The 23,357-nt window shown below is 51.2% G+C and overlaps 1 protein-coding gene across 1 annotated transcript; it reads left to right on the top strand.

The window, feature by feature from the left end:
* Positions 1–11,849: 11,849 nt before the first annotated feature.
* Positions 11,850–21,057, top strand: LOC124100134 (bile salt sulfotransferase 2). Its single transcript, XM_058583014.1, has 3 exons — positions 11,850–12,173; positions 15,021–15,405; positions 20,349–21,057. The coding sequence occupies exons 1-3, from the start codon at positions 11,865–11,867 to the stop codon at positions 20,480–20,482; spliced, it is 828 nt and encodes a 275-aa protein (XP_058438997.1). The 5' UTR covers positions 11,850–11,864; the 3' UTR covers positions 20,483–21,057.
* The last annotated feature ends 2,300 nt before the right edge of the window (positions 21,058–23,357 follow it).

Below are 23,357 nucleotides of genomic sequence, written 5' to 3'. Positions count from 1 at the left end.
AGGAGGCTGACCCAGGAGGATTACTGAGGCCCTAAGCAACTTAGTGAGACTCTGTTTCCAAACAACTCTAAACAGAGAAGGGCTGGGGATGCAGCTGTGGTAAAGTGCCCTGGGATCAATCCCTAGCAACACGCCCCCCTCCCCCCCAAAATAAGGTTGTGGTTGTGGTAGTAGATCAGTGGGAGAGCGTTTGTCTAGCCGTGTGGAAGGCTCTAGGTTCCAACCACAGCACCAGGGGGAAAGAGTTATCAGGGGAGAAGCGGGGATGGGGGAACTGATAGGGGGAAGTTGTCTGGAGTTAGCAGAATGTGCTCATCTTTGTGTACAAATTCACCTACACCTCACAAACCTGTTACACACATTCTTGAAGGAAAATAAAATCTTTTAATTTTTTTTCCCCTTCAGTCCTGGAAAGTGAATAGGAGTGCTCTAACCACTGAGCCATATCCCCAGAATATTTTTTTTTTTTTTGAGCGAGGGTTTCACTAAGTTGTTGAGGCTGGCCTCAATATGGGATCCTCCTGCCTCAGCCTCCTGAGTTGCTGGGATTATAACTGTGTTCCCTGCTCCAAACTTTATTTCTTGAAATGTGCTACTGCATGTTTTCATTTTACATGTAGAAGATTTAGAGCTAAAACACGGGTACTAGAAGCATGAAAGAAAAAGAGATAATTATCCCACTTAACTTATTAAACTTGTTTAAGTTTTTTGGTTTTTTTTTGTACTGGGGATTGAACCCAGAAGGGCATAACTACCCTTTTTAAAAATATATTTTATGTAGAGATAGGGTCTTGCTGAGTTGCTTAGGGCCTCATTAAGTTGCTGACGCTGGCTTTGAACTGGCGATCTTCCTGCCTCAGCCTTCTGAGCCTCTGTGGTTGCAGGCATGCACCACCATGCCCAGCCTGTTTAAGATCTTAATTTTTAAAAATGGACTTGAAAAATCAAGAGGTTGTACCAATAATTCCTATAAACCTCCCAATAGTTCCATATTAGCATTTTAGCTTAGTGTGGGACATTTGTTGCAATTAATGAACTAATATTAATACACTGTATTGAAAAAGTCCAAACTGTATTCAGATTTAATTTTATTGAATATCATTTTTTCCTTATGGCCTTGGCTGCCATCCAGGACCTTTTATTCCACTGAGTGGTCATTCTCCCGATGCTGCCCTTGGCTGGGGCGGTTTCTCTGACTTCCTTGTTTCTGATGGCCTCCATCGGTTTTGAGTGCTGGTCAAAGTGTTTTGTAGGATTTCCCTCCACTGGACTTCATCTGGAGGGTTGCTCATGATTAGATCATGGCTATGATTTTGGGGGATGTAGGCCACAGAGGTCAAGGGCACCTTTGATACTGTCACAGCAAGAGCCCCTGTTTAGGGGCTGGGACTGGGGCTCAGTGGTAGAGCTCGCCTTGCAGGGGTGAGGCACTGGGTTGGATCCTCAGCAGCACATGAAAACAAATACAGGCATTGAGTCCATATACAACTTAAAAATAGTAGTAATAATGCCTGTATAATAACCAGAGCCAGGCATGGTGGCCCACACCTAGAATCCCAGAGGTTCCAGAGGCTGAAGGCCAGAGGATCTCAAGTTCAAGGCCAGTGTCAACTTAGCAGGATGCTTAGCAACTCAGTGAGACCCTGTCTCTCAATAAAATATAAAAAGGCCTGGGGGTGTGGCTCAGTGGTTGAACACCCTGGGTTTCATCCTGGATGCCAAAAAGCAAGTAAGAAACTAAAGAAAGAAAGGGGGAGGGGGAGGACACGTGTTGCAGCCCTGGAGGGTCCTCTACTGTGAGGCTGCTCCTCCCCTCTCCACACTGTCCTCTTGGAAGGAGTCACTGCCCACAGCCTTCCCCTGCTCTAACCCCTGTTCCCGCTGGGATTGGGGAGCTCATGGGGGCAGTGGCTGGCCGCAGGGCACAGGCCAGGGGCTTGGCTCCCCCAGTGGTGCAGAGAGGGCTGCAGAGACAGCAAGAGGTGGGAGCTGGAGGTGCAGCAGGGGAGGGAGGAGGCTGACAAGGGACCCTAGGAAGTGAGACCCAGATGGAGGCCAGGGAAGGGCTGTGACCAGCCAGAGAGAGGGAGAGAGCAGCCAACCAAGGGACTGACCCCAGGACTTGCATGTGCTCCTGGCAAGTTCTTCTCCACAAAAGAGCCACACCCCAGCCCAACAGACCTTTCATTTTCTGATACTGAGGATTGAATCCAGGGGTTCTTGACCACTGACCACATTCCCTCAGGCCTTTGTAATATTTTGAATTTTTTTCCGCGGGGGTGGGGGGTTGTCAGTTGTTGCTGATGTTGACCTTGCTGGGATTATAGACGCCCCCACCAGCCCAGCCAGAAAAAAATAAAACCCTTTTAAAGATCAGAGTACTTCCCAGGGTGGAGTGGCGCACAGCTGTCCTCTTAGCGGTCGAGAGGCCGAGGCAGGGGACTGCCAAGTTCCACACCAGCCTCGGTATCTTAGGGAGATCCTGTCTTCAAATAAAAAATAAAAAGGGCTGGAATGTAGCTTGGTGGTGGAGCTCCCTGGCTTCAATACCCAGCCCTGTTAAATGAAAATAAATAATTAAACAAACAAACAAATAAGAGCACTTCTATGGTGAGAAATTCTCATATACAAAAGCAAATAAATAAGTCCTCATTTCCACCCTGTCCTCAGGATATACACCTGGAGGGCTGAGTGCACTTTAGAGAGAGGTGAGGGGCTGGGGACATGGTGAGTTGGTAGAGCGCTCCCCTCACATGCACAAGGCCCTGGGATCAATCCCCAGCACCACACACACACACACACACACACACATACACACACACAGTGTGTTTTCATTTGAACACACAAAGGCAGCTTAGGAGCTTCACCCGCTACCCAATTTGAGGATAAATCAGGGAGAGGAGGCCCTGCAGCTCTTGATCTTTCTGAGGCCACCTCCCTGGGGTTGAGATAGGAAAGACCAGAGACCTGACAGCACCTGCTGCAGCCCCTGTGTCCTGGCCCTGGCTGAGATTCTGCAGATGCTTGCCTGGCCTGCTTCTAAGAGGATTGGGACAGGTGGTGAGCTGGACTAGGTCAAGGCCATGGAAACCTGCTAGGGAGGAGCCCAGGTGGAGGAGGAGAGGCCAGGGACCCCGGGGGAAAGAGACCAGGGAAGGAGGAGCCAGGGCTGGCAGGGGCTCCAGAGGTCCTGGGCTCTACACCTGTCACTGCGACCCTAGGACCCTGTGTAGCAGGCTCCCCACAGGCATGGAGAAGGTGCAGTTGTTACCCAAATCTCGTGGCTGTCCGGCTGAGCACATGTCCTTCTCCAAAGGGTCCAGGAAGCAGGTGGGCTCTGCAGGACTCTGGCTGGCAGGGCTGTGGGCTAGCTCTCCAGCTGGGCCACCTGTCCACAGGGGAGGGCGCTCACGCTAAGGCTCGCTGTAACCCCCACAGGCAAAGGGACTAAAGGCTGTGGACCTCAAAGGACCCTTTCACAGATATCACAGCCCATGGGACACCCACTGTCACATGGGAGGTGACATGCTGGAGGGGAAAGCCCACCCGGGTTTTGAGAACCTGTTCTCCCCTCTGTCCCTCATGCCCTCAAGGCTCCTCGTGGGGTCTGGGTATTTTGTGCATTCCCCTTAGGGTCCTGGCACCGTGTCCCCGCCCCCACTTCCAGCCCCAGCCTGTCACATCCCTCTAGATCCCCACTAATTCTCCTGTGCTGTGCTGAGGCTGGCCTAGCTAAGAGGATTGGAGCATTTGCTAAATGGGACCAGAACTGGGTCATTGAACCAGCTGTGGGGACACTTGAGGACCAAGGTGGCCACATGGGGACAGAAGGGGAAGGGAGAGGTGAAGACAGAAAGGGAGCACATTGATGCAATGAGAGAGACCATGGGCCCAATAACTAGACACTGACCCACGCGTGAGTGGGCCTTTGACTTATCGTGAATAAGCTTCTCCATAAACCATTGCATCAGGAGGAAAAATCCCTACAGCAGCCAGGCAGAGATTCTGGAGGCTGAGGCAGGAACACCTTTTGAGGCCAGCCTCAACAACTTGGTGACGTCCTATTTAACTTGGGGACACTCTGTGTCAAAAACATAAGGGCTGGGGAGGCAGCTTAGTGACAGAACACCCCTGGCTTCAATCCCCACCCCAAAAGAAACACAGGGGCACTTCCAAAGGAGGAAGCCGAGCATCTCCCAAAGCCCCACTGCTGACTGCTACTGTGAGCGTCCACGTGGTCTCGGCAACAGCCTGCGGACATTGTCCACGGCCACTTGAAAACCAGGCTTCTCAGTCCTGTCAGCCTCTAGAGATTTCCAGTAAATCCCTAGAGTACTCACTGGTAGAAAGCACTCAAGAGGGTTCCAACAGGTAACTGCAAAAGCCAGATCCTACAAATGAAAACAAACACGAATGGGAAAAACCTTTATTATGGGACTTTATTCATGAGGGACAACGTGGTTAGGACACAAGCCAGCAGGTGGTCACAGCCTCAGCTCCTGCAGGTGCGGGGAAGCATGAAGGGAAGGAGGTGCACCCAGGAACACCCATTCCACTCCTAGAGACCCAGACACACTCCTGGTGACTCAAAGGACAGGTGGGGGTAACAAGAGATGGAGAGTGGCCAGAGTGAGGACCTGTGGGATGGGGCAGGTGCAGAACCCCCACCCACTCAGAAATCTCTTGGATCTCATTTGTCTTCCTCTTCAAGGACGTCTGGAAGGTCGTGTGCAAGGCTCTTCAAGTGGCTTCTTGATTGCCATGTACCACCAGGGTCCAGGGGCGCTTGGGAAGGGCTTCTTCCGGGACACTCCGCTGGTCACCTTTGGCAGATGGACATGCACAGAACAAGCCAGACTAGGTGGGGAGGTCGCTGTCCAATTTTGAGTATACAAAGCAGTCGCCTGAGAACTCGGGGGGCTGGCTTCTAAACCACTGCTTAATCAGAAACCAATCCTGGGGAGACAAGGAGACATGGAAAGATGTAGAGGGATTTCTCACACCTGCCTGGTCCCCAGGTGGGAAGGTGCATGTGGGTGGGGGCGCTGGGCCCTGGGCATGTGCCTCTAATCCTGACATTTGGGTGGCTCAAACAGGATGGTGGGCTCAAGGCCACCCTGGGTCATCCAATAAAGGGCAGGGTGCTAGCTTGGTGGTGGGGAGCTGGTCTGACACTGGGAGCCAAGGCCATGGGTTCTGTCCCCAGCTCTGCAAAATGAGAACCAAAACAGAGAGGTCCCTTGGGCTCTGGAGGCCGAAGGCAAGGGGGAGAAACCCAGAGGGAGAGGACCCAGAGCCCAGGGATGGGAGGAATCTGCCAGGGTCTCCTCGGGTTTAGAGGGTGCTGGGTTCTGGGTCCTGGAAGGGCACCGGGCAACAGTCTGGGCTGATCAAAGTTGTGCAGCACAGAAGGCAGAAGCTGAGCTTGGGGTCCAGCCAGAGCCCAGGAGGACCCAGGGTAGCTTGGGCCCGTGTGTGCCCCAGGCTTCTGCAGAGGGAGCGTGGGACGTGGCCCAGCCAGCAGGGCAGGCCCTCCCCTGCCAGGGCAAGGTAGGGGTGTGGAGCCTGAGTCCCACCTGCACGTGTCGCAGGTCTCTCTCTTTTAGGCCGAGGCGGAAGGCCAGGGTCAGCAGGTCAAGTGGGATGGAAAGGGGTCCTTCTGGAAGTGCTCCTCCAGCATCTTGGTCTGCTCCTTTGTGAAGAACAAAATACTCCACTTCTTGGCGAATGGCTCTGGGAGAAAGGAGAAAATCAGAGAAGCCCCACAGACCATCCCCAGACACCCCCCATTGACACTGCCCTCCCCTGGGCCACAGGGACTCAGCTGGCAAGGTGGGCGGCAGCACAGTGGACAGGAAGTGACACCTGGACCAGCCCCAGGGTCAGACCTGGCTTCCGCCTTCCAGCCCAGCCCTGCCCCTCGCCAGCTTTGAGATGGGCCTGGAAAGGGCTGCTGTGCTCTCGGGACCCTCGGCCCAGGGGGGCAGGCCAGGAAGGGCCCTCACCCCAGAGCACTGAGCCCTGGCCTCCAGCCTGCTCTGCCCTCCCCAGCCTCTGCACTCCCCATCCCAGGGCTGAAGGCACTTTCAGGGGCCACAGGGCCCCAAGCTCTGCTCAGGCACCAATGCACATCTTCACCTCAGAGTCCACATCTGAGCTGGGTGTGGGGCCCTGTAATCCGAGGGGCTTGGGAGGTTGAGGGAAGAGGATCGAGTTCAAAGCCAGCCTCAGCAAAAAGTGGTCTGAGACACTGAGACCAAAGGGAAATGCACTCTGGGCTTTAACTCTTGGCCTGACAGCACTCAAGCCCACAGACGGCACCTCCCCAGCCAGGTCACAGAGCTTGGTGAACTGCCCTCAGCCTCAGAAATCAGGAGGCTCTTGCCAGGACTCAGAGGACCCTCCTCAGTGTTCCCCTCTGGCCACCTCAAGGAGGACACATCTTTAAACCGCACCTGAACACGGCCATCCCCGCTCAGCCCCTGCCCTCCCAAACAGCATACTCTGAGCTGGGGAGCCGTCCTGCCTCTGGGGTCAGCTCAGGCTCCCCTTCTCTGGAGCCCAGGTTAAAGTCTTGCCCGCGGGTCCCCTGGCCACCCACGGCTTCTGCCATCACCAAGCCCAAGCTCCCAGGTGGGGCTCAGGCCTCCCCGCTCTGCAGGGCAGAAGCCCCCTGGACAAGCTGTGCTCTTCTCTGGATGGACACTCCACAGCCCAGCCACAGAGCCCACCTCCCCCTCGCTGAAGGAGGACAGAAGGGACAAAGCCAAAGGAGAGACAGGAAGGGCTGGGGGACATTTTCACTTACACACGCCTCGCTCCCAGATTCCTGGACCCCTCCAGATCCACCCATTATTCCTCCCTCCCATAAGTAGATCCAGCCAAGACAGACATGAGATCTGAGGACGCTATAATTTAGGGGACTTTGTGTCGCTGTCTATTCATAGGTGAGGAAGCCAGCCCCAGCAGAAGCACCAGCCAATTGAGAGCAGAGGACGGACACCAGTCCTAGGTCTCTGCACCCACCTCTCCCCAACTTTCCTTTCGTTTTTCCTTAACTACTGGGGATGGAACCCAGGCCAGCTTTGGAGCCTGAGACACATCCCCAGCCCTTTTAACCATTTGAGAGGGGGTCTCCCCTAAGTTGCTTAGGGCCTTGCTAAATTGCTGAGGCTGTCCTCAACCTTCCAATCCTCTTGCCTCAGCCTCCTCAGTTGCTGGGATTATAGGCCCCTGTCTCCAAACCCTGCTACCAAGTTTCCTGTAAAAAGAGCTGGGAACCCCCAAAGGACCTCTCCCGCTTGAGACTGGCCCCATTCTTCCTTCTTTACTTGTGGGAGGCCATCCTGGCACGTGATTTGAGTTACCTCCCTGGCTGGGAGGGAGGCGCTTAGGCACATCTTGTATCCAGAGCTTGTTAATGTTTTGTAGAGGTACTGCTTTAAGAACTCACAACCTGGGGTCAACTTAAGATAAGGAGTTATCACCTACAGGATAGAGAGAGAGACATTAAAGCCCAGTGCTCTTAATATAAGGCTGTAACTTATTTGCTGGATGTTTAAGATTAAGTTTTAAAATTAAAAATTTGGCTCTTGCCCTCTGAGTCAGTCTGAATCAGGGAATAGGGGACTTCTCCAAAGGGCTCTGCAACTCTAGGCCACATAACCTCCTGAGCAGGGAGATTAATGAGACCAGTGGAGGACAGAAAGCCAATCGGTGCATTTGCTGTGAAGAGGAGGGTCATCAGAAAGGGGAGACATCCCCGATGCTTCCGAGGGAAGCCACATGGTCAAGCAAGGCCTGGACCCATCCTAACGTAAATGGCACTAGCAGAACTGAGAAGCTGCTTTAAGTTCCCCGAGGACTCCCAGGGAAACTCAGCTGACTGTTAACAATAGATGGAAACAAAAGTCAATTTGACTTGCTTCATCTTAAACACTTAGCAAAGACAGTCAAAGCCAAAACACAGCTGTTCCTGGGCATTTTAAATGATAATAATAGTTATTTAAATGTAATTTCCAAGAATAAGTAAACTGGAGGCTGCAAAAGAGATTCTCAGACAGGAATGCCTGATAACTATTAAAAGGAACTGCCAGAGTAGTTTTTAGTTTAAGGCCTTTATTCCTAACCTATGCAGGTAGGCTTAATGTTTGCTAGAATGGTTATCCAGCCCTAGTAACAGAATTAAAGGTTTCTCTATTAGACACAGAGGTCATAATAGTAAAAAGGATTTTACAAGATCAGATGACATTAAATTATTAGACTATATCTTAAGGGAAAGGACATCTGTAAACCTAAATGTTAATTGTTGTGTTTACATCCCTGACATTTCTGGCAATGTGACAAATATCCTTAAAGATTTACATGCTCAGATAGAAGCCATGTACTCAGCAACTTTGTCATGAAACAATATCTTAGCTCCTGGTTCTTGGTACTTCCTGGCAGAAAAGATTGTTAGTCTTTGCCTTGGCCATTATACTCATTAGCATATTCCTGTGCTATGGCATTTATTGCTGCATCAATCTGGTTCCAGAACTAATGAATTCTTGTTTCTCTTATAGACCACCCATCACTCAAATGGCCCTCCAGCCTATTACTTCTCAATTGGACTTTTATCATGGACCACTCGATAGACCCGATTTCAAAGGGGGACTCCAAACTGCTTGCCCCACACCATCCCTTTTCAGCCTGAAGAAGCCAGAAAGATCCTCTTCACCCCCCTTCCTTACAGCAGTAAGGAGTTCTCAAATTAGAGGCGGGGGAATGAAGACAGATTTAAAGTTAGCTAGTCAGTGTAGTTAGATAAATCGGGGTCTAATACCGAGTGAAATCTAAAATGGAGGCCCTGCAGAAAATGATTCCAGGGAACACAAAACAACTCATGAAATGTGAAACCCTTTAATAATTGTGATTCATTACTTTTAAGATTAAAAGTAGTCAGAAAAAGGAGTGGGGAATGTAAGGGTAAAAGAAATTGAAGTTAAAGTGTAAAAGTTAAAGCATAAAAGACCGGGCATTGTAAAGTTTCTAAGCTGCAAGGCCTGAGTTAAAAAGTGAAGGACTAGGTATTGTTAAGTTCCTATGCTACATGCAAAACCTGAAATTCCTGAGGCAGTTAAGACAAAGCCCTACTGGCCATTTAGTTGATTAATATACTAGGGCCCTGTGCGATCTTGCATGTAGGCATCGCAGGGCCTGGACCAATCAGTTTGAATGTAACCCCCTCCTTAGGAATGACCTATCACTCCAGCCTGACCTGTTCCCGCCAATGAATGTACTAATCATGTCTCAGAGTTGTTGTTTGATTTTCCTGCGGTGTATGATGATTTGTTAAAGGAGACTGTGATATATGTAAAGTCCCGCCCTCCCCAAAAAGTGTACTTAAGCATTGCACAACCCCTGCTCTGGGCTCTGGGCTGTTCTCCCTTCTTGAGTGGGCACGGAGCCCCAGCATGCTGGATCAATAAATCCCCTTCTGCCAATTGCATGAGTGGTCTCTTGGTGGTCTCTTTCTCTGACGCTTTGCTGGACCCTTACAACACTAAAAGAGAAATTAACTTTTGTGAAGAGGTGACTCCCAATCTAGGAGGGAATTAGGCTGGGTTCATCACCATGCCGGCAGACCTCATCCCTCCTGGCCTCGGATGAAGGGGGACTGATGAGGCGGGTCACAGACCAGGGACCTCAAAATAACTCAGCCAAGTTCAAAATGACATGAAACGTTTACAGATTCTTAGGACAGGTCTGTCTCCTTACCTAATACTGCTGCTCAGTGTCCTGCCTGGGATACGCCCCACCCAAGGCTGGAGACACCACCCACGTAGAGTGTCTGCCTAGCTGCTGGAGTCCCCACTTCAGTCCCAGCACAGAAACTGCCACTGCTCCTTGCCTCACCCCTTTCCACACTTCATGGACCTGCTGGGAACAAAGTGGTGACCATGAAAACAAAGTCCTGGCCCTCAAAGATGGACACTGTGGCCAGGTGCAGTGGCATGCCTGTAATCTCTGAACTCAGGAGGCTGAGGCTGGAGGACTGTGAGCTCAAAGCCAGCCTCAGCAGCTCTGCAAGACCCTTTGCAACTCAGGGAAACCTGGTCTCCAAATAAGATACTCAAAAGGGCTGGGGATGTGGCCCAGAGGTTGAGCACCCCGGGGTTCAATACTCAGTACACCCCTCCCAAAAATAGATGGCTCCTCTGGCCTGTGCAGTGGTGCAAAGCACCAGCTTTTTGAGTCAGAGGCAGGAGGGTCAGGAGTTCAAGGTCACCAGGGGCAATTTAGCAAAACTGTCTCCTAATAAAAATGAAATAAAACAATATGGACTGGGGAAGTAGCTCATGAGCACTTGTTACCATCTGGGAAATCCTGGATTCTGTCCCCAGCAAGGCACCCAAACACACACACACACACACACACACACACACACACACACACTTGGCGCACATGCAGAATCCCAAACCTAGTGTCAACCAAACCCAACAAATCAAGAAAAACAAGGCCAACCTCTTCGATTTTTGTTTTATTTTATTTTTGGTACCAGGGATTGAATGCAGGGGTGCTTGAGCACTGAACCACATCCCCAAACATTTTTATTTTTTATTTAGAGACAGGGTCTCACTGAGTTTCTTAGGGCCTTGCTAAATTGCTGAGGCTGGCTTTGAACTTGTGATACTCCTGCCTGGGCCTCCTGATTCACTGGGATGATAGGCATGCACCACTGTGCCTGGCTTTTGTATTTTTAAAGATAAAATATTGTTTTATATTTTGTTTCCATACGGGGTCTCAAAGTTGCTGAGCCTGGCCTCAAGCTGCATTCCTCTTGCCTCAGCCTCCTGAGCTGCTGGGATGACAGCAGGACGCGCATTACACATCTACGGGAGGGGACTGGGGGCAGGAGAATTGCAAACTGGGCGAGCTTTGAGGCCAATGGCCTTGGAAGGGGTACGGGTTGGAAAGTCAAGGGCAGTGGGAACATATTAAAAGGATCTCAGAAAAGAGCCCAAACAAAATGTGGTTGAGTGAAACATGGACGATTTTAGTTGTCAGCCTTGGAAAGGAAGAAAATTCTGTCGTGTGTCCCAGGAGATGAGTCTTGAGGGCATCGAGCTAAATGAAATAAGTTCAGCACAGAAGGACGAGTGCCATAAAATGCAAACTCAGTGATCTAGCAAGGCCCTAGTGTGGTCAAGTCCATGACAACAGAGAACAGGATGGTGGTACAGGGGCAAGAGAAGAGGTGGGGGAGCTGCTGCTTCATGAGCAGAGTTTCCATTTTCCAAGATGAGAACGCTCAGGACCTTGGCTGAGCAACTTTGGGAATGGACAACACTATGGAGCGCATGCTTTCAAGTGGTCATGAGCCAGGCGCAGCGGCACATGCCTGGAATCCCAGCCACTCAGGAGGCTGAGGCAGGAGGATCACAAGTCCCAGGCAACTTAGTGAGAATCTATCTCCAGGGTTTTGGTTTTTTTTTTGAGGGAATGAGGGGAGGGTCTTTGTCTTGTTTTGTTTGCTTTTTTATTTTTTATTCTTTGATTGGGGGGGGGTTGTTTGTTTGTAGTTTTGTTTTTAGATACTGGGGATTGTAACCAGGGGAACTTGACCACTGAGCTACATGCCCAGGATATTTTGAGATAGGCTCTTACTAAGTTGCTTAGGGATTCTCTGATTTGCTAAGGCTGGCCTCAAACTTGCCATCCTTCTGCCTCAGCCTCCTGAGCTGCTGGGATTACAGGCTGCACCACCAACCCAACAAGGACCTGTCTCAAAGTGAAAAAATAAAGACGGCTGGGAATGGGGCTCCGCGGTATAGCGTCTCTGGGTGAAATTCCTAATACTGCAAAAAATAAGTCAATACATAAAAATGTTAAATGGTTATCACAGAAAGCTCATCTATTTTACCATAATTTTTACTTCAAAGGTCACACTGAAAGGAGTGAACGTCACTTTTCCCTCTTTTCCAGGAACCCTATGGTTGATGGAAATTCTCTGCCTGATTCACTCACGCGGGGACCCCAAGTGGGTTCAATCAGTGCCCTTCTGGAAGCGCTCACCCTGGATAGAGAGAAGGGACACCGAGCAGTTAGACAGAGACTGGGAGGGCCCGCGCTTCTTCACCTCCCACCTTCCTTTCCACCTCTTCCCCAAGTCCTTCTTCACTTCCAAGGGCAAGGTCAGTGCCTGATGCTGTAGAAATGCTTGACAAATGCCTCTTAGACTTTAACCTGCCCCCAAAGCCCCAGAGATCCTGCTGGGGGTGCCTTCTCATTGGGCAGGAAGAGAGGGACTGGGACCCGCGGGCATCCGGTGAGGCCCATGTTGCCACACCTAGAACCATGCTTGAGGACAAGGACTGGAGGGCCCACAGGTTATTGGAGCCTGAGTTAAGGTGGAGCCAGGTGCAGTGGCTCACGTCTGTAACCCCAGAGCTCAGGAGGCTGAGGCAGGAGGATCAAGAGTTCAAAGCCAGCTTCAGCAACTTAGTGAGGGCCTAAGCAACTCAGCCAGACCCTGTGTCTAAATCAAATGTAAAAAAGGGCTGGGGATGTGGCTCAGGGTTAAGTCCCTCTGGGTTCAATCCCTGGTACAAAAAAAAAAAAAAAAGCTTGGTGTAAAAGGACAAAAACCGAATCTTAGAAAATGACATTTTAGGTACAACCTTACATTTACAGCTGCATTATGTACTAGATTGCCCCACTTTTGCTGCCCTAACAGAGGAATAGTAAGTCTCCTGCCTCATAGTGAAGTCAGCTGGTCATATCAGCTGCGGGAGCCCAGGTGGCTCTGGAGGCCTGGCCACTCTCTCTAAGGATGGCCACCTGCTGCACAGAGCAGGGGCCTGAGTCCACCAGCGCGTGAGCCTCCCTGGGGCTTAGAGCTGATCAGAAGGACCAGGGAGAGCCAGGGTCCCAGCCACTGCGTGCTGTTTTTGGAAACAGTTTGCTGGAAGGTATTCATTTGTGTATGATTTTTTTTTTAATTTCTATACTTAAACTACATCTGGAAACATCACCTCAGAATCTCCTCTGTTGGCCGGGCACAGTGACTCTCAGCTGTAATCTCAGCGGCTTGGGAGGCCGAGGCAGGAGGATCACAAATTCAAGGCCAGTCTCAGTGATCTAGCAAGGCCCTAAGCAACTCAGTGAGAACTTATCTCAAAATAAAAAAATTAGGGGCTGGGGATGTGGCTCAAGTGGTAGTGCACTTGCCTGGCATGCGTGCGGCCTGGGTTCGATCCTCATGCACCACATACAAACAAAAGTGTTGTGTCCGCCGATACTTGAAAAATAAATATTAAAAAATTTAAATAAATAAATAAATAAATTAAAAGGAAGGGGATGTGGGTCAGTGCTCTTGAGGGAAATCCCCAGCATGAAAATCATCCTCATCGTCATCTCCTCTCTTGGAAATGTCATGTGGATGCAGCAACAATGAATTTGTCCCCTTACAACTAACTGCAGGTGTCTATGTGAGTCTGGCAAATAAATCACTGGCTGGGAAACGGAGGCCCTGAATAATGCACAGGAGAGTTGGTGCAAAACGGAAAGCAAAATTCTGATATTCAAACTCCAAGTGATCCTGCCCGAGTGTGTGTGTGGGGTGTGTGTGTGTGTTTGTGTGTGTGTGAGTGAATCTCAAACACTATCTCAGGTCTGGGGCTGGGGCTCAGTGGTAGAGCACTTGCCTAACATGTGAGGCACTGGGTTCCATCCTCAGCACCACATAAAAATAAAGGCACCATGTCCATCTACAAAAATAATTGTCTGGATGATACGTACACAACTGGGTTACTATCTTCCTGATAGGATGAGAACACTTCTACTGTTCCAGAAAGTCTACTGTTGCAGCAAGTAACCATCTTCCAGATGAGCATTGTTCCAGAAAGTTCTACCATTCCAGAAAGTTCCCTCATGCCCACTCAGTCAGTGCCCACCCACAAAGGCAAATACCATGCTTAGTTACAGCTGTAAATTAGTTTTGTTTTGCTGTGTTTTTCTGCCAGAGATTGAACCCAAGGGCACTTAACCACTGAGCCACATCCACAGCCCTTTTTATTTTTTATTTGGAGACAGGGTCTTGCTAAGTTGCTTCAGGCCATGCTACATTGGTGGGACTGGCTTCAAACTTAAGATCTTCCTACCTAAAGCCCCCAAGCCACAGGGACTGCAGGAGTGCACACGGCGCCCAGGTGTGGACTAGTTCTGGTTGTTCTTTATTCCCGCACATGGACTCAGGCTGTGAGCACCTAGGTATCTGGATTCATTCGCCCAATGGAATGTGTGTCGTGGGTGGGGAACGACTGTACATTGTATGTGTCTATAAATATGCCATGACTTATCCATCACCCCGTTGGTGATCCTTAAAGCACACAGACTTCTCATGGTGAGAAGGAATGTACCAGGGGTTCCTCTTGCCTTTGTCCATCCGGCCACCATGATATTTCCTAGGAACCTTAACCTGCATGTCCCTTTAATGACTGTGGTCACTGAGATCATCCAATCAGCCAGGCACGGGAGCACACACTGGTGAGCCCAGCAACCCAGGACAGAGGCAGGAAGACTGCAGGTTTAAGGCGGCCTCTGCAATCTAGGGAGACCCTGTCTCAAAATAAAGATAAAAATGGCAGGTAGCTTCACTCAGCACACCGCTGTGTTAAATTTCCAGACACACACGAAAATATTTCATTCATATTTAGGAGACATTTAATGCAAATTAAAGCTCAAGATTAAAGGTAAAATCTGGGCGTGTTAGTGCACACCTGTAACCCCAGCAGCTCAGGAGGCTGAGGTAGGAGGATCGCCAGTTCAAAGCCCTCCTCAGCAACTTAGTGAGACACTAAGCAACTCAGTGAGACCCTGTCTCGAAATAAAAACCAAACAGGGGGGTGCTGGGGATGTGGCTCCGTGGTTAAGCACCCCTGAGTTCAATCCCTGGTACCCAAATAAATAAATAAAGGTAAAGATCAAAAAAGGTGGAAATGACAGTATCAACTGTTCATTCTCTCCTGTTTCCATTTAAGGTGATTTATATCATCAGAAATCCCAGAGATGCTCTTGTGTCTGGCTATTTTTTCTGGAGCAGGACAAACTTTGCTAAGATCCCAGACTCACTGGAACAGTTCTTTGAACAGTTCATCCAAGGAAATGGTGAGTGTCCTCCATGCACAGAAGCTGGGGTGCACAGGGTCCCCATTCAGACCTCTCTTGGCCCCAACCCGCGGCCCTGTATCTCGCCTCCTGTGGATGCACCGCCCATCACCCCCGAAACCAGACCTGCCCAGGTTCCTGCTCTGCTGCCCACCAGCACAGCCCAGCCCTCCCGCTGCCCGTGGGGAACCGCCTGGCTGTCCTCCCCTGAGTTCCTGGCACTGACCCTCTTCTCACGCTCTTCTCTCAGCTCTCCCTGATTTGGGACTTTCTGAAAGTCAGCTTGTCCTTGTCTTCCTGAAAAATGAAATCCTGACCTTCCAGCATTCTTTGGAAAAGCCGTTTCTTTTCAAAGCTCCCTTTGTCCTCTTTTCCTTTCTGCTTCACAATTTGCTGAGTAATCCGGGAGAAGTAGCACACACCTGTGATCGCAGTGGCTCAGGAGGCTGAGGCAGGAGGATTGCAAGTTCAAGGCCAGCCTCACCAACTCAGGCCCTAAGCAACTCGGTGAGGCTAACTTGGTGAGAACTGTCTCAGAATTTTAAAATATTAAAACGGGGCTGGGGGTGTGGCCCAGTGATTAGGCGCCCCAGGTTCAATCCTTGGTACCAAGAACAAAAGTCTGAGCGGCTTTGGGAGCTCTGTGCTCTCTGGGAGCAGAGGTTTGGTGCTTTCAGTTTTGCAGTGTCTCTTCACGCTGTGTGAAAAGCCCACATCCCCACTGCGAGGGCCTCGGAAGCTTCCACAGCCCCAAGACAGCTCCCTAGGGAGCACCACAGGCACCGAAGCCCATGTGGCCACCAGGGGGCACCACAGGCACCTAAGGCCGTGTGTCCACTAGGGGGCGCCACAGGCACTTAAGTCCATGTGTCCACCAGGGGGCGCCACAGGCACCGAAGCCCTGTGTCCACCCCTGAGCACATCTTCCCCACACCCCGAACTCGCCGCCTCCCATTCTTCCTGATCAAGCAGCAGAACCAGCCTCCTCTGAAGCCCAGCTCCACCCTGACCACACAGTGTCCTCTCTTGGCCACCCCTGCCTCATGCCCCTGGCCACCTTCCCTTATCTAACTCGAAACCAAGTCCCAGAACCTCCATGGAGCCCTGTGTTGTCACCAGTCGGGGATCTTTCCTTCCTATCAAGGCAACATCCACCCCCAGCTCCACTCATATCTATTTGCTCCCTTCCTTGGTCCTTTCACCAACAGGCGCCTATTTAGTTCCTTATCCCTGAGCCTCACACTACAACCCCAGCACCTCCAGAGCTCATGGTTGGTCCCCAGGTATTGGGATGGCTCTTGTCCCATGGCAGGTGTCTCGTCGCCCTTGTTAAATAACAGTATCCACTAGCCATCCCTTCCACAGCCACACTGCTGCTCCTCACCTGGATCCTGGTGGCCTCCCCGCTGGGCTTCCCCTGCATGCCACACTGCAGTCACCTGCCACACACTGCACACTTGACCTTCTCCTTACACCTCCATCCCCGTCCTCAGCATAAAGTGCTGTCTGAGCAGCGCGGCCCCCAGCTGAAGGCTTCAGGCCTCCTTTCTGCCTCGCCCAGCCTCCCCTTCAGAAGAAGGGGGCAGTGAAGCCACATTTTGGACACCAGGGCTGAGCAGGGAGCGCCCCCCCCCCCACTAGTGGTGTATTTGATCCTGCCATTGGTGTCTAGAAAAGTCTGGATTGTGCTTCAGAGGTCCCCAGGAATCTTACAAAATGGAATCAGTGGTGGTGGGTGATGATGCCATCACCTGCAACCCCACCCTTGCCCCCATCTCCCTTGAACTCCTGCACAGGCCTCTTTCTTGCTTATCCAGTTGTATTAGTCAGCTTTTCATTACTGTATCAAAATCCCCAAGGCAGACTACTTTAAAATGAAAAGGGTTTATGTGGGCTCACAGTTCCAGAAGTACAATAAGCCAAGAGCATGGCATGGGCACTGGTGAGGGGCCCCTGGGCTGCCACTCATCCTGAGGAGAGTGCTCCTGTATCTCTGTGTGCTCTCTCTTCCCCTCCTTACAAAGCCATAAGAGGCCGGGCACTGTGGTGCATGTCTGTAATCCCAGCTACCTGGGAGGACGAGGCAGGAGGATCCCCAGTTAGAGGCCAGCCTCAGCAACTTAGCCAGACCCTGTCTCAATAAAAAGGACTGGGGTGAAGCTCAGTGGTAGAGTGACCCACGGTTCAATCCCCAGTGCCATAAAAATGAAGAAGGGGGGGTTGAAAAGCCACAGGGATCCATCAGGACCCATGACTCTAGTGACCTAAACAGATCACTTCCCAAGGTCACGCCTTTGTACACGGCCAGCTGCACTTGTCCCTCTTAATACCCTGAGTTTAACTTCCAGGATTAGACTCCTGTCTGAGTTTGGGGCATCAATCCACATTCAGAACATAGCACCAACCGGGAGCTCAAAAAAATATAGTAAAACCACTGAGGCGTCTACCCCATATTTATGCGGATTTACCCACTCGATTCCCAATTTGGTGGCCTCTGGGGCAGGCTGACACTGTTCCTTCCTCCTGGGTGCCACCAGCAGAAGGGAGAGATGTTCTGTGGCCATGAAAAATCTTCTTTTCTGAGGCCACCAAATTCCAGACCCCACCTCCACTGCTGAGAGAGGCCCCAGGGGTCTGCTCCTGTCATTCTGTGACCTCTGTCACCACAGGAGCCACAGGAAGCAAGCCAGGGACGCCAGAAGCAGGGAAATGGAGTTCACACCTGAAAGACGTTGGCCTGAGTCTTAGATGAAGCCTTGAACTTGAACTCTTGAGTGTGCTGGACCGTTGGGACTTCAGGCCTGTGGGGAGGACAGGCAAGCCTTGAGGGCCAGGGCAGAACGCTGTGGTTTGGATATGGCTGAAATGTCCCCCCGTGGCCACGTGTCATGAGCTTAGCACCAGGGTGACAACATTGGGAGGGGCAGGAACCTGTCAGAGGTGACAGTGGGAGAGGCCCTGCCCTCAGGAGGAATCGGGATGCTCCTGGAGAGAGCCGCCCTCCAAGCTCCCTCTGGTCCTGGAGGAGAGGTGGCTTCCCCTCTTGTGCATGGTCCTTCCCGTGGCACAAGCCACGAGGCTGCCTAGCCACCAGCGATGACCAACCATGGGCGTGCAAGGTGAAGACTAGGCCAATCATCTGGATCCCAACATTTCACTGTGTGCATGCGTGTGTGTGTGCAGCCATGTGTGTGCATGTGCGTGTGTGCATGTGCATGTGTGCATGCATGTGTGTTCATGTGTGTGTGCATGTGCGTGTGTGCCTATGCAAGTGTGCATGTGAGTGTTGCATGCATGTGTGTTTGTGCGTGTGTATGCATGTGTGCCTGTGTGTGCTTGCATGTATGTTCTTGCGTGTGTGTGCATGCATGTGTGTGTGTGTGTGTGTAGGGCAGTGGAGACCCAAGAGCTAATCCCACTGGTAGAGACCTCCCTGAGGCTAATCTTTGTCAGAGCCACTGAGGAAGGTAGACGTAGAGGGAGTAGTGACCTTGGTAAGAGAGGAAACCCTGGACGCTGTAAGTACATAGGCCTTTCCAAACAGCTAATAGTAAGTTGAAGGCGCCCACACGGACTGGTGACCTAGTCTGAGGCGTAGACATGCCGGGGCCCTGGTTCTGGTCGTGGCACGTTGTAGGGACATCGTAGATACGTGCAGTTGCTCTGTGGGAGTCAATTAATTATGAATGAGATTAATGTGAATTAGAAATTTCAAAATTTTCTGATTTTTTGGAATTTTTAAAGAAAGTATGAAAAAATACAACCCTAATAGCGACTGGACCATTGGAAAAGAACTTGACCTTTAGTGGAAACAGACAAAAGAGGGAGGCAGAGACACAGGTGTTCCCCTCCCCTGAGGCACCCCGCCTGCCACAGGGCCTGCTGCAGGGCCCTCCTGGGCCAGGAAGCCTCTGCCCCAGCTCCAGAGCAAGCCCCCGCCCCCCTGCACTTCTCCCCCAACTCAGAGAGAACTTGTGAGTCACTGCCACAGCCACGCACCTTCTTGTTAGATGGTAACTGGGGCCCATGGAGCAAAAATGATAATAAAAGCACGGTAGTCCTGAGAAGAAGGTCGTCCATCCCAAGCACATCATTTCTTGTTATAAAAATCCCTTTCCTCAAGCTGGGTGTCGTTGTGCACACCTGTGATCCCAGTGACTTGGGAGGCCAAGGCAGGAGGATCACATCAACATGGGGGACGTAGTTTCTGCGTCCATCGCTTTCTTGCTGGGCTGCCCACCCAGGACTTTGTTTTCTCACTTGTAAAATGGCCACATTGTTAATACACTCCTTGTTTTTCCATAAATCCCTTCAGTCATTATTTATTGAGTATATACAATATGTCTGTCACTCTTTGAAACACGAAGTCTTGGGCATTTTTTTAAGAATGTTGATTTCCTGAGATGTTAGAAATCCATACCATATGCACACACGAGCCGCAGGCAGAGCAGGTCCATCTTGATCACTGCTGTGAGTAAATAAGGATGGAGACCAACGACTCTAAACTGGTGATGAGAGACCTCACTTGGAAGGTTGCCTTGGAGTCGAGACTTGAATGAGGCCAACGGATGGGATGACGAGACGTGAGTCTCTGCTAGGAGAGCCCCGAGGAGGAGGGTGGAGACATGCGGCTGAGGAGAGGGAAGCCTGTCACGTGTGAGGCTGAGCCAGAGAACCAGGTGACAGGCAAGTGGAGAGTCACAAGGGACGGCGAGGGAAACCACAAGGGACCCGTCACCTAGAGTCACACCCAGGTTGGGAGAGATGGAGCAGGAAGGGGCTGGATCCCTGGACCTGGGGAGAGATCACAGTGGCTGCCGTGCTGGGGAGAACTCGCAAAGGTGAGCAGTCAGAGCCCAGGGACCTCTCACAATCTACTGCGGTCATCCAGGTCGGAAATGCCGTGGGCTTGACCAAAGGTGGTGGAAATGGCAGAAGTGAGAAGCAGAGAGGTTCCAGATGTTTCAGAAGATGTGGCCGCCATCATTAAGGGCGCATAGTGTGTGGGCTGGGCCAGGAGAGACGAGAGGGAAGGCAGGAAATCATTTCCAGGTGGGTAAAGTATGAAAGGGTGTGATGGTCAGGCGGCTCCCCGGTGAGCCCTGGACGCTCTGCTGTTACCCCAGTGTCCTTCCCAGGTGATGGCAAGACACATCAGGGAGATGTGCTGGGGTCAGACCTGTGGGTAGCTCTCATCTGAGTCTCTGCTTTGTGTTTACCAGGCACCTGTGGGGACTGGAAGAATCACTTCACGGTGGCCCAAGCCGAAGCCTTTGATAAGCTGTACCAGGAGAAGATGAAAGGTTTTCCTGGGGGGCTGTTCCCCTGGGAATAATGTCTGAAACTTCCGGATCTCACCTGGTTCCCTGCTTCATCTCCTGTCCCTGCACCTGTACCTCATGGGGGTTCGTGGCATAAATCCTATGGCTCGAGTTATCAAATTAAAGAGGTGGAAACTCACAGCCCTCCAGGGAAAAAGGAAACTGGGGACTCTGAACCCTCACATTGTCCCTTATCTATCATCCTTCCTCTGGTTGCTCAAGGACTCCCTCCTGCTGCAGCTAAAAAATCTCCTGCTATGACTCAGCCCACATCCCCCTGCCCACCCAAAGCCCATCAAGAGTAGCTACCTCCTCCCAAAGACCTGACTCTGCTAAAACCCTATAGACCCACAGCCTCGTTGTGGCTGCCGCGCTTCCCCTTGAAAATGTCCCTGGCCGCCAAGGTCACCTCCATTTCTTTTTCTTTGTGTATTCTCTTTCGTTTTGCTTTCACAGATCTTTGCTTCTTTAAACACCTGCTTGTTCAAAGGTACCAGGTTCCCTATTCACCTCCTGGCACACTCGGGTTTTTAAAAACTCTTTGTGATATTACAAATGTCCAGAAGGCTACAGAAAACTAGAAATCTTACAGTGCTGTCAAATTTGTTTTCTGCTGTTAAATAGCGATGGCTTTTCCCTTACAAGGTCATCCTCGTGTCTTAGGTGTCCACACTGAAGGCTTGGGGTCTGAGGGGTCATGCTTGTCTCGTAGGTGTGTTGTGAGGGTGTGAGCAAGTCGTCTCATCTAGGGGTCTGTCAGGAGTTAAGGCTGAACATTGACTACATCCAGGATCCCAATGTTGAGAAATGAGGGCTAGCACCCCGCAGAGTACCTGGTGCTAAGGAGATTCCTCAAAGCACTGAGAACCGAACCACCCAGGGAGCCCACTCCTTGGCGTTTGTCCCACGCGCTACAGTGTTCCACGCCCAACAGCCAAGTTGGGAACAGCCCGGGAGTCTGTCAGCAGATGAGTGGGAAAGAAAACTTGATCCTGACAAAATTATGGGGGGGAGTGTATTGAGGTTTGCAGTTTCAGAAGTCTCGGTCCATAGATGGCTGATTCTGTTCCTCTGGGCCAGAGGGGAGGCAGACATCATGGCAGAGGGCAAGGAAGAGGAAAGAGGAAATCCCATCACAGGATGGATGCCCGGTCAGGCAAAGGCTGGACACTCTCGCACTGCCTCACACACCAGCCTCTGGGGGTCACCTCCTATCTACACCAGAACAGTGGAGTTTTACCCAGCCTTAAGAAGAGAGAAAGGATGGCATGTGCTGGTGAACAGAAGGACAGCACCCAGAGAAACAGCCAGGCCAGGAGTCACGGGTGGGGATTGTCCTTCATATGCAAAAGCTAAAGAGAACAAACAGGAATTTTTAAAAAAGGAATATCGTGGGAATGGAAGGGAAAGGAGTAGAGCAAAGGAGTGGGATTCAGGAGGGATCCCGGGGGGAGGGGAAGGGAAAGGAAGGAGGGTGCTGGATCCCGTGTATACAGGTCCAAACACGTTAGGTTGGACCCCCTGCTGTGTACAATTATAACACCCAACACAACATTTGGGGGGTGGGTACTGGGGACTGAACTCAGAGGCACTCGACCACTGAGGCACATCCCCAGCCCTATTTTGTTTTTGTTTTTTTTTAAATATTTATTTATTTATTTTTTTAGTTTTTGGTGGACACAACATCTTTGTATGTGGTGCTGAGGATCGAACCCGGGCCGCACGCATGCCAGGCAAGTGCGTTACCGCTTGAGCCACATCCCCAGCCCCCCAGCCCTATTTTGTATTTTCTTTGGAGGCAGGTCTCACTGAGTTGCTGAGGCTGGCTTTGAACTCCTGATCCTCCTGCCTCAGCCTCCTGAGCTGCTGGGATTACAGGTGTAGGCTCTCATTTTTAAAAAGTAGGAATCATCAAGGGAGAAAATGAAAGGAAGGAATGTGGACGTAGTAGCACCCTCTAAAACAGTGGTTTCCAACTTAAGCCAACAGCAGACCCTTGGAGGGCTTGCTGAACCCAGGCTGCTCCACCAGGTTCAGCAGGTGCAAGGAGGGGCTGAGGCTCTGCATTGTTAACATCCCTCCCCACCCAGGGTGACAGTGCTGCTCCAGGGATCAGCTTTCAGGATGCAGCTCTAGAATAGCCTAACGTGGGTGGTTCCTGATTTTTAAGCACCCTGAGATTCAGGACAAGGAAGAAAATGTGGCAGGGTAGGGGTGAGAGTGACCAGAGGAGGAGGAGCAGAAAGGCAGAGTATAAACTCGGAGGTGAGGCTCGCCCAGGTGCATGTCCTCTGTAGGCCATCGTGTCTGCATGTGTGGCCTGCACGCTAGTGAGGCCAAGAGGCTGTTGAGGGTGAGTCCAGAGGAAGAAGGGCTGAGAAAGGTGTGGACTCTGGTGTGCACCTCGTTTTCAATACTTCAGAGCGCATGTGTGGAATGGGGACCTGGAAGCCCTGGGGTCAACCCCTGGCTCTCCCTGTCAGTCATCAGGGCATTCACGTGGGCCAGGAGAGTTGGGGAACTTGTGGAGGGACCTTGTTTTGGCTGGGCTTGCACGACACGCTGAGGGGTCGTTGTGGTGTCGCGCACGGTGTGCCATGAGCTCTGGGGAGCCTTCCCGAGGCTTTTGTCCTGTGGTGGTTCCACATCTGGGCGTACTGGGCACCTCTCTGGGCGGCTCTCCACATCTGCAGATGCCCCTTCTCTTCTCTTTCTCGGAACACATCATCACATTGTGGCCGTGATAAAGAGGGTGGTGCTGTTCCGCCCTCACCCTCATTTGGTCAGTTGGAGGAGGAGGAGGTACACCTAGGGGTGAAAGGGTAATGTTTGAGGAGAGAATTGGTGCCATCAAGACATGTAAAGCATTGGCAGGGGATGAGGAAGGGT

This window comes from Marmota monax, unplaced genomic scaffold (genome assembly GCF_021218885.2).
Source record: "Marmota monax isolate L192 unplaced genomic scaffold, Marmota_monax_Labrador192_F-V1.1 WCK01_AAM20220418_F8-fsc00149, whole genome shotgun sequence".
NCBI classification, from domain to species: domain Eukaryota; kingdom Metazoa; phylum Chordata; class Mammalia; order Rodentia; family Sciuridae; genus Marmota; species Marmota monax.
Note: the sequence above shows the minus strand (reverse complement) of the source record. Positions and strands in the feature narration are given on the sequence as shown.

Excerpts from the sequence above, each read along its gene's own strand:
- LOC124100134 (XM_058583014.1), top strand. The coding sequence starts at position 11,865 with ATGTTAAATGGTTATCACAGAAAGCTCATCTATTTTACCATAATTTTT. Across the intron at positions 12,174-15,020 it reads TCTTCACTTCCAAGGGCAAG|GTGATTTATATCATCAGAAA; the intron begins GTCAGTGCCTGA and ends TTTCCATTTAAG. Across the intron at positions 15,406-20,348 it reads CTCTTCTCTCAGCTCTCCCT|TCTCTGCTTTGTGTTTACCA; the intron begins GATTTGGGACTT and ends CTCTCATCTGAG.